Source organism: Lathyrus oleraceus, chromosome 5 (genome assembly GCF_024323335.1).
Source record: "Lathyrus oleraceus cultivar Zhongwan6 chromosome 5, CAAS_Psat_ZW6_1.0, whole genome shotgun sequence".
In the NCBI taxonomy this organism is placed as follows: domain Eukaryota; kingdom Viridiplantae; phylum Streptophyta; class Magnoliopsida; order Fabales; family Fabaceae; genus Lathyrus; species Lathyrus oleraceus.
The window spans coordinates 164,587,809-164,601,818 of record NC_066583.1 but is presented as its reverse complement, the minus strand read 5'-3'; the positions used below and the strand labels follow the sequence as shown (position 1 = coordinate 164,601,818).

At 33.8% G+C, this 14,010-nt stretch overlaps 1 protein-coding gene across 1 annotated transcript; it reads right to left on the bottom strand.

The window, feature by feature from the left end:
• Positions 1-5,065: 5,065 nt before the first annotated feature.
• On the bottom strand, positions 5,066-10,018 carry LOC127080536 (probable inactive receptor kinase At5g10020). Its single transcript, XM_051020854.1, has 3 exons — positions 8,917-10,018; positions 6,141-7,715; positions 5,066-5,887 (listed from the first exon to the last, which is right to left on the bottom strand). Exons 1-3 carry the CDS (start codon positions 9,851-9,853, stop codon positions 5,304-5,306), a joined length of 3,096 nt encoding a protein of 1,031 aa, XP_050876811.1. The 5' UTR covers positions 9,854-10,018; the 3' UTR covers positions 5,066-5,303.
• Positions 10,019-14,010: the final 3,992 nt, after the last annotated feature.

The following is a 14,010-nucleotide window of genomic DNA, read 5'->3' as shown; positions in this document are numbered from 1 at the left end:
AAGAATTTAGGGAGAATCGAAGAGATGAAAATTCTGTAAAATCACCTTCAATGGAGCTTTAGATTGGCACGATCTTGCTTTCAATTATGCTTGACATTGCTTCAGATGCTTGATGGAAGTGAAATGGATCAAGGAAAGGGATAGACTCTTGGAGTTTCAATCTCAAAACTGTTGGAGATTTGAAACTCGATTTTCAAAGAAAATCTTCAAGCTTATCCTTCAATGGTGAGGGTTTGGGGTTGCAGGTTCAAAGCTTGGGCATGAGGTCCTTAATTCTGAGCAATGTGGGTCTTATTTATAGGCCATGAGATTGATTTCCACACACTTCCAATTTTGGAAAATTTTGAAATTCTCCTTTGCATGGTTGCATGGACGTGTGCTAGGCCCATAAGATGATGTAATCTGATCCATAATTGAGTGTAAACCATGTTGAAACCATGTTGGAAGTCCATGCAAATGTGTGTGAAAAGTGGAAGTTGAAATTATCCAAATCGTCCTTTAACTTACACTCATGCGCAAGTCCTTCATACTTTGGTCAAATGAGGTGATCTTGGACTTTTCGAAAAGGTGATATCAAGGGGAAAAACTTTGATGTTGAACACTTTTTCATTTGAAGCTTGGATCATGATGAATTTTGAAGTGGAAGTTTGGGAAATCAAACATATTTGAAAATTTTCTAAGTCCCAAGTCAAATGTTCACTTCTTCCACCTCGAATAACGTTTTCTATGGACTTAAAATGAGAAAATATCCTTTATAAAAGTTGTAGCTCTTTCAAAACTCTTAAATTTAGTCACAAATTTGACCTCATTTGGATTTGTCATGAAGGAGTTATGCATTTTAGAAGTTGAGGAAAATCATTTGTTCAATGGTATTGGCCCAAAATGACCTATAATGTTTCCTCTTGGCACATGCATTTGCAAGTTGAATTTGCACTTCCTCCAAACATAAAAGTTCAAGTAGACACCTTGAGTTCAATCATTCAACTTGAATGGCTTCCATCTCATAAAAATTGAGCAAGTTATGGTCTTGGGAAATTGACCTCAAAACTAGGGTTCAGACAAAATGACATATAATCTTCCACCATAAAAAATGACTTTACAAGCAAAACTAGCTCTTGACTTCAGCATGAAAGTTGTTTGGAATGTCATTTTGAGTAACGTTTCTCTTGAAATAATTTTCATATGACAAAAATTGTAGGAGATAGGAGATAGGAAACCCCGATTTTGACTAGTTGACTTTCTCTGGCCAACGACCTTGCTAGCTTGACATTCGCTTGACTTTTGGGACTCATGGAGGATCATATATGCATAAGATGATGTAATATGAAGTATACCTTGAAATATTTTATCAATTGTTGAAGAATCTTGTTGAAGAAGTCACACAAGATACCTAGATGAATTAGGGTTTCCAAGGCAAACCAACTTCAAACTCTTGATGAATTCTTGATCAAAATATTATGTGAAGATCATGGGGATCCATATATGATTCTTAGAGTCAATATGAATCATTTCTAGATTGTGCTCCTTTCATTGAGGGTCTTAAACCCTATATATGAGCTTGATAGAGCATAGGTAAGCATACACACTACCTACAAAAGCAACAAACTATACATTGACATATTTTTGGTATTTTGGTTAGTAAATAAAGAAATAATGGAGTATGATACAATCAAATGTGTTTGGTGATCTCTCCCAATGCAAACCCAATGAATGAGTGTTAAGGAGGATGCCAATGTGTGATATCAATGCTAATGCATATGATGAGATAGCATGAGGGATCTTAGGGTCAAAATTGGGGTCTTACAGCGGGTCCATAGGAGTTTATGCAGGTTTTGCTGCAAGAAGGCTAGAATCTTGTAATAATTCAAGACTATATTATGTTTGGCACAAGGTTAATCCTTTAAAAGACATAGAAATCTCAAAACCAAGAAAATATTTGAGATGTCATAGATCTTTTATGCTGAAACTTATGTCTAAAATATGCTCTCAGTGAGAAAATTCAGTCATTTCCTACAAGTATGAGATCATCAACATAAATGAGAATAGCAGCAAAGGAGTTAACAAATTTCTTGGTAAACAAAGAATATTCAGATTTAGATTGATGGTATTGTAGGTTTAACAAAGTGGAATCTAGCTTTTGGTTCCACAGGTGGCTAGTTTTCTTTAAGCTATAAAGAAATTTGTTTAACTTGCAAACCATATTGCTAAGGACCTTTAAATTATGGGGATATTTCATGTAAACTTCCTCATCTAAGTCCCCATGGAGAAAAGCAATATTAATGTCTAATTAGTGAAGGTGCCCGTTTAAAGTAGATGCAATAGATAATAGTAATTTGATGGTACTCATTTTGATTACAGGAATAAAAGTCTCTAAATAATCTAAACCCTTTGGCTACAAGCCTTGCCTTATATATATATATATATTATAATATATATATATATATATATATATATATATATATATATATATATAATATATATATATATATATATATATATATATATATATATATGTGTGTGTGTGTGTGTTGTGTGTGTTGTGTGTGTGTGTGTGTGTGACCATTTGCCGACAGTTTTGTACGAATGTGATTGCAGCGATCGTTTTGTATGGTCTAGAATGAATTCAAAGTTGTATAAATATGGATCATTTGTTGTTAAGAAAAACATCTCAAAATGCCTCTTCCTCAATTTTTTATTAAGGCAGAAGTGTATTTCAATGAAGTTGCATCTCATGTAGAGTTCCGGCTTCCGGATGGAACCGCATCTCTCTCCGTCTTGACATCTAAGTTGAATGAATTATTGCCTGATACTGATAACATAAAGGTGAGAAAGATTGAATTTTGTGAAGATTGGATTGATATTGATGGAACGGTGAAATACAACCTTATTGAGTAGAAGATCGGTGAAGATTTGACAGTTATGTGGAGATCATTTCGCCATAGGCTAACTAAGGGGTCGATCGAGTTAGATGCAAAGATTTCAAGCTCTGTCGAGGACATAATTAAGATGCTGAAACATCCAGAATCATCTGGTAGTGTTTATATTTTTATATTTTCATATTTATTATTGGTTTCTTAAGTTATGCAATTGTCTGTCTAAGTTATGTAACCGTTTGTCAAATGTTAAGTTATGTTCATCATGCATAAATGGAAGTTCCAAAATATTATCCAATAAAAAATATTGTGCAAATATCTGAGTAATGTTACATATAATATACAAATAATATATAAAAATAATAAGAATAATGTTTAAATAGGTTCCCCATTGGTTATGTGTGATGCCCGCGATAATCAGGTAAAAACCTCACATCCGGGTTTACCGAGTCCGTGAGGTTATCCATAATAACAACGATCATCTGTAGGTAATGAGGTACAACTCCAGGTAACCATCCTCACACTATGAGCCGTGTTAAACCCTCATTACGCTCTCTATAATGGCACGGACAGAACTGATGATATTACTCTGAAACCACATGTTAATGCCTAAAGTTGGAACATTTGTAACTGGTCATGGGATGTCCTGGATATAACCATATTGTCGCAAACACCTCTTAGGAAAATGTCTAGCGACAAATGTCTCCTACTGTATACAACCAAAAAAAAGAAGACTTATCAAACTCATTATGGACTATGTGAGCTGTGAACGGTGTCCAGATGACATCATCTACTATCAGTGCATTAAGCCTCCTCTTGTACTATGCAATACCACCTGAATGTGTTTTTCTAGCCTTGCATCGTGGGATGCGTGTAGGGGTATGTTCACCCTCTTGTCACATATGGTCAGAAAACGCTCATATATCCAACATTGATAAAAGAACACAAACACAAGAAATAATAATTAATAAATATTATTCGTAAATTCACGGTCTTGCCTGGGCTGCCGCTCTATCTGTGGTCCTGCCTTAAATGGTGTTGTTTTTTCCCTTGATTTTCATTACAAAATGAAAAACACACATCAGTGAACTATAAAATAAAATTGAAATTTTCTACTATCACTGAAAATTCTAAAATTTCAAGTATGATTATAAATTTAACTATCGGAAATTCCTAAATTCACGATACAATTCCAATTTTTTGAACTACCAAAAATTTTGTAATTTTTGATAAAAAAATTTTTGATAAACATGCATATGCAAAAATACTGAAAATTCTAAAATTTCTGATAAAAACTAAAGGATTTAATCAAAAAATTTAAAATTTTCCGATAAAAATCTTACTTTTAACAATATTTTTTATTAAAATATAAAATTTTCGATATCGTTCGGGAGGTTTTAAAATTTATGCAAATTTTAAATGGATTTGCATTAAAAAAATTGCAAAGTTAATATAATCAAATTATTGAGATTGCAGGGTGCCAAGTTTTAATGGGGTGGCAGGTTAATTGCTCCAAGTAGAAGTGTGCAGTGTGCTCATGTCTTAAAGTTTGATCGACCATTTTAAAAAATTTAATTTGTTTTTGAATTCGAATAAATCCATAATTTATTGATTAGTTTAAATTCAATTTATTTATGACGAAATTGGATTAACTCAAAATATATGTACAATATTTTTTTAATTACTTTGCTACTAATAAATAATAGAAGTAAATTTAATAAATCAATTATTAATTTTATAAAGAAATTTATAATTTATTATACTAAAACTGTAGCATTACTGCAGCCACAAATATAACATTGCTCTTGAATATCAAACTTTTTAAATTTTAATATTGGACAGTTGAGACACATAACCATAAAACTAGTAGTACATAACAAAATTATATAGGTACAAAGTACAATATCTTAGTTTTTGATTTTATGAATACTTCCCATTAACAATTTATAATTTGTATGAATTAAAAAACACGTAAAATTCAATAACTCAAATTACAACAAAATATTTATAAAAAACACAAAAATCATATTAAAAGACATGCTAAAATTCCATGATTGATAGTGCTAATTGAGTGCTATGCTCACGTAATTTTTTATCTTAAAACTTCAAAATTCGAAGACTTCAAGGAAGAAATAGAATGGAACATAAACTACTCCACTAGAGGTTAAGAGAAAACAATTCAAACATCTACGTTTCAAATCAAACACCAACACTGTCGATTAATCAATCAATGTCGCTTTACAAGAAATATTGTTTTTCTTCCTAAATAAAGAGAAAATAGAAGAAAAGAATATGATGATTAGCCCAAAATAAGGCCTGGAACCAATTAAGGAGGAAGAGAGAAGATATGAGTACAAAGAATTAGAAAATAACAATGGGTCCAGGAACCAAAAATAAAAAAACTAATTCCCAGACACATTTACAAAAAAATCAAGCCGATGATGGTATAGAACAGAGATCTTCAAAAACTTGTCTGATGTTAGGCCTTTCATGTACAGGGAGAATACACCTGAGAGATGTTGCTAGCAGTTGGTCCATCTCTTTGGAGGATTCTTCACCACCTGCAATGTCTCTGTCTATACAGTCCATTACCCTTCCTTCTCTCTCGCACAGCCTAACCCAATCTGTAAGATCAACGGCACCTGATTGTCCCGATATTATGTCACCTGCACTTTTTCTCGTTAATAATTCCATTAGGATCACCCCAAGTGCATACACATCGGCCTTAAAGGATGGAAGTGGTTTGGATGCAGAAGCAAGTTCTGGAGCACGGTATCCGAGTGCTCCTAGATTTAGTATCTGCTCTGCAACTCCAGCCGGTGTCATGAGGCGGTGCAGACCGTAGTCAGTAAGACAGGCACCGTAATCAGGGCCTGCTAACAGAATATTTGTTGGCTTTAGATTTCCGTGGGGAAGCCCTCGATCGTGAAGGTATAAAAGACATCTTGCAACATCAACCGCGACTTTTATTCTCTGACTGAATGACAATGGCGAGTATCTCCGGGGTGTGGTCTCTGTGCAAACAGATACATTAATATTATACTAACTATAAAAAAAGCTTGTGTCACGGGTAAATACTCCCGCATGAATAATGCAAATGATAACTATAGGACAAATAATTCTACCAATAAAAAAGAACAAAACTTAGGTGCAGTTCCGTGTGTGCTTTTTTCAAATTTTGTCCAAAAAATAATACTTGAATCAAAATAAAAATGACAAGTGAGGTTGGGAGGGTTTGAGATATGCTGGCGGAAGAGTTAATATTACCGTAGAGATGGAGGGCCAAGTTGTCTCCATGAATATAGTCAGCTAGCAGAAGCCTCTCTTGTTCCCTAGGCCCCCAATAGTATGCTCGTAACGGCACAATGTTTGGATGCCTCATGGAACCAATCCTTTTAACTTCTCTAGCAAACTCCTTTTTATGTTTGACCAACCCCACCCTTAACCATTTTACAGTCAACATATGACCACTGTCCAAGGTAGCTTTGTACAGAGTGCCATGGCTACTTCTGCCAAGAACTTCAGCCGGAGCTCGAGATAACTCCTCTGCAGTGAATGCTAGTGAAGAATCCAGAAAAAACAGTTCCCCAGCCAGTCGATCTGGTGAGTAAACGTCCAACATCACAGGCTTTTCACAAGCCTCTATAAAACGCGGTGAGGACGACAATGGGGAACTGGGAGAAGACTTCCTTCCAGATGACATAGGAGGGTTATCCATCAAATTAGGAATTACCGGTGCTGAACTGGTTGCTACTCCCTGAGACAAGCCATGCTCAGAAATTTCAGTTATAAACTCTGCCTGCTGTCCAGAAATTGACCTTGAATTGGATATCAACAAGTGATCATTTGAAAAGCTCGCCGAAGATGATGGGGGAAGAGCATTTGTATGGAACTTGAAAAGAGAAGCCCTTGAAAGTCCTCCAGTAGTTTGACCACCAAACTCACTTCTCCCATGAAATTCTTTTGCTTGTGTTCGATGATAAGCCAATAAAACAAAAGCAATCATCACAGCAGCACCCACAGAAGCAAGGATAATTGCTATCCTGATATTACCCTTCGAACTATGTTGTTTATTTGGCATATTTTCTGGCAGTGAAGAATAATCAGGAGAATTATTTGGTAACTTTAGCTTTTCATTTCCAGGGTAAAAGGATGATGCAGGAAACCGCCGCAAAGTTTCGGGAACAGGGCCAGATAGATCATTGTTGGACACATTAAGTACATTCAAGCTAGATGAAAGCTTGTCAGGAAGATTGCCAGTAAATTTGTTGTTAGACAAATCGAGGGACACTAAATCAACAAGTTTGCTCAATTCATTTGGAATTTGTCCAGAAAAGCCATTCCTTGCCAGATTCAGCAGTTTGAGCTTAACCATCCTACCTATATCAGAAGGCAAGACGCCTTCTAAAGAGTTGTTTGATACATCAAAATATTCTATTGGAAGAAAAGGAGATGTGAGTAGTAATTCACTAGCCCCTGAACCTTGAAGCAAAAGTGGTCCTGTAAATTGATTTCCAGAAAGATTGAGTCTTGTCAGTGATGGTGAAATAACTAAACTAACCGGAATGGATCCATTAAGTTCATTCAAACTTAAGTCAAGGGTAGACAATTTTGAATATTCTATAATAGATGGCAAGGATCCTGACAGCTTGTTTGAGCTCAAATCAATAACCTCCATAGTGGCTTCCCAGTTCTCTATTACAGAAATGTCTCCAGAAAACATATTCCTGCTCAAATCTATGACTGTACAGCTTCTCAAAGAAGTTGGCAATGGTCCTGATAAACTATTCGATGAAAGATCCAAAATATTTAAAGTGGTAGAGTTAATTACAGCAATTGAGCCTGCACATAAGCAAAGATATGTAGATAAATTAACATAGTATTGAGTTTAAATAATTTAAATTCCTAAAATCTGAAATACTTCACAAACCATGATGCAAAAATCATTTATATATAAAAGAGCCTCCTGGAAATTCATTTGAAAACTGTTAAATTAAATTGGTATTATTACTTGAAACATGTGCATTTAAAAAAAATGCTTTTATATGATAAAGCGAGCAGAATAACGCTACTAGAATAAAACCACTAGCAAGTGTTGGGAGTGAACAAGAGAAATGTAGCAGAAAAATATAAGACAACCAATTGAGAAGAAAAAATTTTGTACGGAAGGAATTAAGGAAAAGACGAGACAGTTCAGGATTAAGCATCCAACATGAAGAAAAATATCTCACTCAGAGAACTACAAAATACGATAAACAAGTGGCCAAACACCAAGCATCATAAGATTCAATCATACAGAGAGTCAAAATTCTCAACAACAAAAAAAGCAAAAAATATAGTGTCAAAGACACCAAACAGATAATGCCTGATCAAAGGTAAGGAAGACCATTCACAAAGGAAGTGTTCATCAAAAGAAATGTATAAAACAAAAGATTCAACATCATTAACTTTCCCTCAAGTTCCCCCTCTTTCTCTCTATTTTCTCACCCCTACCCATCTCCTGTTCTCCCTCTATCTATGTCTATGGGAAGACAGCAATTATGCTCATTTATTTGCAAACTTATTGATTCCATTAAAGCCACATGCAAAATTGAATTTATAAACTTCCATTAAAAAAAAATCCACCACAAATCGCCGCCAGTGGCATTTGAGGCAGGACAAAATTCAATGATCTAAAAGGTTTCCTGTCAACCATTTCCGCACCTTTTCCGCATACTAAAATGCATGTGCATGCACATAAATACACATGCAACTTCTGGCTACACTGTTTTTCATTTTGGCTAAGTAATGATGAGAGGTTGGAATTGAAATGATTTCTCTTTATTAGAAATTTCGAACCCAACATGCACGTTGCATTGCATTCTTCTAAGACTGAACAGCAGAGTTAGAGCTATAAATAGTGGTAACTCTATCTTGACAAAACATGTAAAGATACAAACCAAAAAGGGAGAAAAATAAATAAATAGATAATCTAAACAGAGATCAATGTTACACTACACCTAAAATAAAGTAGCTAGTGATCCTCAAGGTAGAAAATCTTTACCAGTAAATCCATTGGAACTAAGATTCAATTCTTCCAAGGACATTGAAGTCAACAACAAATCCTCAGGCACAGCTCCAAAGAAAAGATTCCGAGCAAGTCTCAGAACTCGAAGCCCGTGCAAGGAAACAAAAGAAGGAAGCTCCCCTCTAATCATGTTATCACTCAAATCCAAAGCTTGCAAGTTCCGAAACAGTGCAATTGAGTCGTTTAGGAAGAAGTTTCCGTTCAATTTATTATGACTGATGTTCAAAAATCGAACTGTATTCGCCAAAGAGGAAACATTCTCAAGAGTAATGGAAAGTCCACCATAGAACTGATTCTGACTCAAATCTAGAAACTCTAGATTGCGAAGAGTTGGAAGAAGGTCACCAATGTCAGCCCAGAGTTCGTTAGAGTGCAAATCGAGAACCCTAAGTTGCTGAAGATTGTTGAGACCAGTGGGAAATCCACCTTTGAATTCATTGTTTGATAAATTGAGGTAATTGAGACCCCAAAGATCGTTGATCCGTGCAGGAATTGGACCGTAGAATCTGTTGCTTGAAAGATCCAAATGCTGGAGAGAGGTTATTATACCTAAAGAAGGGGGTAACCTTCCGGTGAACTGATTCCCGGCGAGACTGAGATTTCTGAGCATTTTAAGGTCAAGGAGAGTATGAAACTTTATCTCTCCGGTGAGGTTATGGTTGTCGAGTACAATTCCGGTGACGTTTCCGGTGAGTTCGTCGCAGGAGATTCCTTCCCATTTGGGGGGACACTTGTCGAAGTCGGTGATGGAATAAGGGCTCCATGAGTTAAGAACTAGATTTGTTGGATCTGAAGTTATGCCTTTTTTGAATTCTAGTAGAGATCGGAGCTCCGGTTGTGAGGCGGAGGAGGAAGTGAGGAAAATGAAAAGTAAATGTAGTGCGGAGAAGATGAAGTGCGGTGGAGGATTCATCGGAGTTAATGTGGTGGAAACGACACGGTTTAATAATTCATTGTTGGAAAGAGAACCCTAGAAGGAGGTGAAGAGGGTGAACTACGTTGAACGGAGGTGGAAGAAGGGTTTGAAAGAGAGAGAAAGTTCAGTGTAGTGTAGCACTATAGGGTTTCTTTTAATTTTCATTTTATTATTTCATTATTATTTATTTACAAATTATTAATAATATATATATAACATAAAAAAAAAATACTTTTATACAAGGTACCGTATTGTAATACGTTTTTACATGTACATTCAATTGCATTATATTATACAATATTAACATCTATGCATTGTGATTTAATTAACGAATGTATAAAATGTTATATACTGTGTTACACATACAAATTGAATTTTTTCTAGATTAAATAGAGATTCCGAATTTGAGAAATTAGTTTCTGTATTTTTGCGTAGAGAAAAATCAATTTCTATCAAAATAATATATATTAAAAAATATGTATTTATTAGATTAATAAAAGAGGATTGATTATATGAATTAAATTAACAAAGAGAATAATATAAAAATAGAGAATGGGAGGGGGGTGAGGTGGAGAGTGTTGGTTGGTAGGAGCTAGTAACTACAGTCTGTAAAGGACAAGTTCCTCGTCTTCTCCCTTCTTCCTTCATCCACTATGTTGTACTGTCTTGTGTTGTGTTGTGTGCTGTTTTTGCTCCATACACTCTCTCTCTCTACCAAATGTGAATTGTTTGTGAGAGACAGAAACGGCAACTTTAGGCTTCGGTCTCTCTCTCCTTCTTTATCCAGCCCTACAAGCACATGCCTCACCTTAATTATTTCCTCTTGTTTTTCTATTACAATAAAATATACTATTGTATCCTTTAAAATTAGAGAGGGAAGATTCATTTTAATTCTTTACAAAAAAACTATATATCTCAAATTAATTTAGGAGAAAAAAGTTATATTTTATTTCTTACAAAATATAATCGAGTTATATTCGTTTTCTCTAAAAAATTTAAATTTTGATTAGATTATTATTATATTATTTATGTCATATGTATTTTTTAATTATGTTGAATTTTATTTTTTACTTTTAACTTTTTAATATAAAATTAATATTTATTTTTAATTTCAATTTTATTTTTAAATAATTTAAATTTGAAAATATCAAAAAAACTATAAAAAAATCTGAAAGGAATCGAACCAAGAACCTTTAAAAGTCTTTCAAGTTAATGGTAATCATTTTCCCACTAATATTGTTTATAATAAAAAGTTTAAATATTTAATTAATTCAAATTAAATAATCAATTGATTTTTTAAAGTATTTAATTAGTTCAAATTAATTAATAATTAATTAATATTAATTCAATTAAATATTAATCAAAATTAATTATATTTAAAATTTATATTTTTTAAATTTGTATAATATTTAAAATGATGAATATTTAACTTAATAATTCAGAATAAACAGCTACTTATTTACTTATTTCAAATAACATAAAAATAAATATTTTCTTATTTTAAATAATATTTATTTATGTATTACTTGAAATAAATAAATATTTATTTGTATGTTATTTGAAATAAAAAATTAAAATAAATAAGTAAATATTTATTTTAAATTACTATGTTAAGTATTTATTATTAAAAATATTAACATTAGAAATTGATTAATCTAATAGTTAAGTGAATACCATTCAACTTCAAGGACCCCATATATTTTGTATTTTTTAAAATTAAAAATTGTTAAATATTATTATGTATTATGGAAATTATTTGTTATCAGTTTACATTGACATAGTGGTAAAGACATAGAATTTACTTTAAAGGTCCTTGTGTTTGATCCTTTTAGGAACAAATTTTAGTTTTTTTTATATTTTTAAATTTGAATTATTTAAAAATAAAATCTAGCATGGTTGTCTATGTCATTATTAAAAAATGCATGCGGTCAATAAAATTTAACGTGGTTGTCCACATCATTATTAAAAAAAATACATGTGGTATAAATGATATATGTGGTAGTCCAGTCACGATTTAAAGGTGAAAAAAAAGTTGAAAAAATATTAACAAAAGGACTAATATAACTCAATTGAATTTTGTAAGGATGAGTGACTAGTTCATGATGGGTCATTGTAACACCCCGATAATAATAAAATAATTATTTAAATTGAGTTAATAATGTAATTATTAATTTAATTGAATAATTAGAAATTTTATTATTTTTATTTTGGATTATTATTATTTGGAAAATATATATATGTTGGAATAAGGAAAAATTCTCAATTGGAAAAGTATTGCACGTGAAAACAGAAAGCATCGTGAAAAAGGCAGAGAAGAGGAGGAGGGAGCTGAAGAGCCAAAGGTTGGAGAACGAAAGCTTGAAGCTTAAAGATTTTGCCGGAATTGTTAAGGTAAGGGGGGTTTATCGTCGATTAATGGGTATTTTGGGATAATATGTCATGGGTAGTGATAAGCCGTTAATTTGACCCTAATTGGGATTTGTAAATGTTGAAATGTTGTTGGATGAACTGTGCTTAAAGTTGAAATTAAATCGGTATTTGTGTGAGTAATGATTTTCCGATCGTATAGCTTTTTACGGAATCGAAATCGGAGGTCCGGAAGTCCTCCAACGGCGGAATTCTGCATTCTGCCGTGTGTTAGCGCAGGAATTGTTGTTTGGTCTGCGTTAACCGGTTAACCCAGGGTGTTAACCGGTTAACACTGTATTGAAATGTGAAAATATTGAGTTTTTGCCTGCGTTAACCGGTTAACCCAGGGCGTTAACCGGTTAACGCTGTTGCGTTTTGCCTGAAAATGCTGTTTTGTCCTGCGTTAACCGGTTAACCCAGGGTGTTAACCGGTTAACACTGTTGCAGAAGTGAAAAATTGTTGTTTTAATTGTTGTGTGCCTATGTGAGGGTTGGCCTATGTTGCCTATGGTGTAATAGGGATTAATTTCCGCTGTTTTGAGCAGGAGATGTAATATTAGAATGTACTAATATCGTAGTGGTTGTTTGGCATAATCTGACATGCTTATGTGATGAAATATTGTTGATGTATATGATGTATATGATGCGGTGAATGTATATATTATGCATGTATGTGTGAATAAACTATTGTATGGCTTAGAGTGTGAGCATACGTCTATTCTTGAGTTGTTGTTGATGTTGCATTGCTAGATGATTAGCATGCATGGCATAGCCTTCGGGGCTGTAGCTAATTCCCATAGTGAGGAATTAGTGAGTGAACCATTGTGGGTTTGTTGTTGATGTTTGCATACTAGATGATTAGTGTGCATAGTCTAGCCTTCGGGGCTGTAGCTAATTCCCATGGTGAGGAATTAGTGAGTGAGTCACTAGGTCTCAATGAGTGGGACTAGTGAGCTTAGTAGCCGTATCTGGAGGGATCGGTGAGCTTGAACTATATGTTCAAGAATAGTCGGTACCGCATGTGTAGAGTCTCATTGCATAGATATATGTGTGGCGTATAGTATGAATGGATGTGTTCCAATACTATACGTGTGTTGTGTGTTGTTAAGTATGATTTGAGATTATACTGGTGAGTATATTGATGTTGAGTATGATGTTTAAGCCGATGAGCTATTGTTGAATGTGTGTTGCAATTAGGGTGATTGATGTGTTAATTACTTAGCATTACATGTTGTTCTATAATGCTTATTATATTGATTGAGGAATTCACCCTTGCAACTATTTTTCAGGTAACGAGAAATGAGTCGAGTAGAAGCTATTGCTTGGAGTCTAGTGTAGTCTCCCTAGTGGGTCGTGCTCTGATAGATGTAACATCGGGAGGGAACACTTTGATTGTTGTCGTTGATGGTTTCGAACTAAATTATATGAGAATGTTACATGTTTTGCATGATTGAGTTGATCTCTATCCGCTGCGTAATTGTGCAAATACTTTATGTTTGAATTAAACGTAATGAGCATGACTGTTATATTGTTTAAATGGTGTGGAATATTTGTGTGACACCCTTGGTGCACTATTACTCTGATTTTATGTTTATTATTTTAATTAATTTTTGGGGTAAATTAGAAGGGTGTTACATTAGTGGTATCAGAGCATAGTCGGTCGAGTCGAGTCGTAGTTATTCTGTTTTCCCTGTACGGGATAGGTGTTGTGTAACCCTATCAGTACTTATTGTTTTAGTTTGTTG

Bases quoted from the DNA above. Each gene is read 5' to 3' on its own strand.
- LOC127080536 (XM_051020854.1), bottom strand. From the start codon at position 9,853: ATGAATCCTCCACCGCACTTCATCTTCTCCGCACTACATTTACTTTTC. The intron at 7,716-8,916 runs GTAAAGATTTTC...GCTTATGTGCAG, and splicing joins TAGTTCCAATGGATTTACTG to GCTCAATTGCTGTAATTAAC. The intron at 5,888-6,140 runs GTAATATTAACT...CTGTTTGCACAG, and splicing joins CTTGGCCCTCCATCTCTACG to AGACCACACCCCGGAGATAC.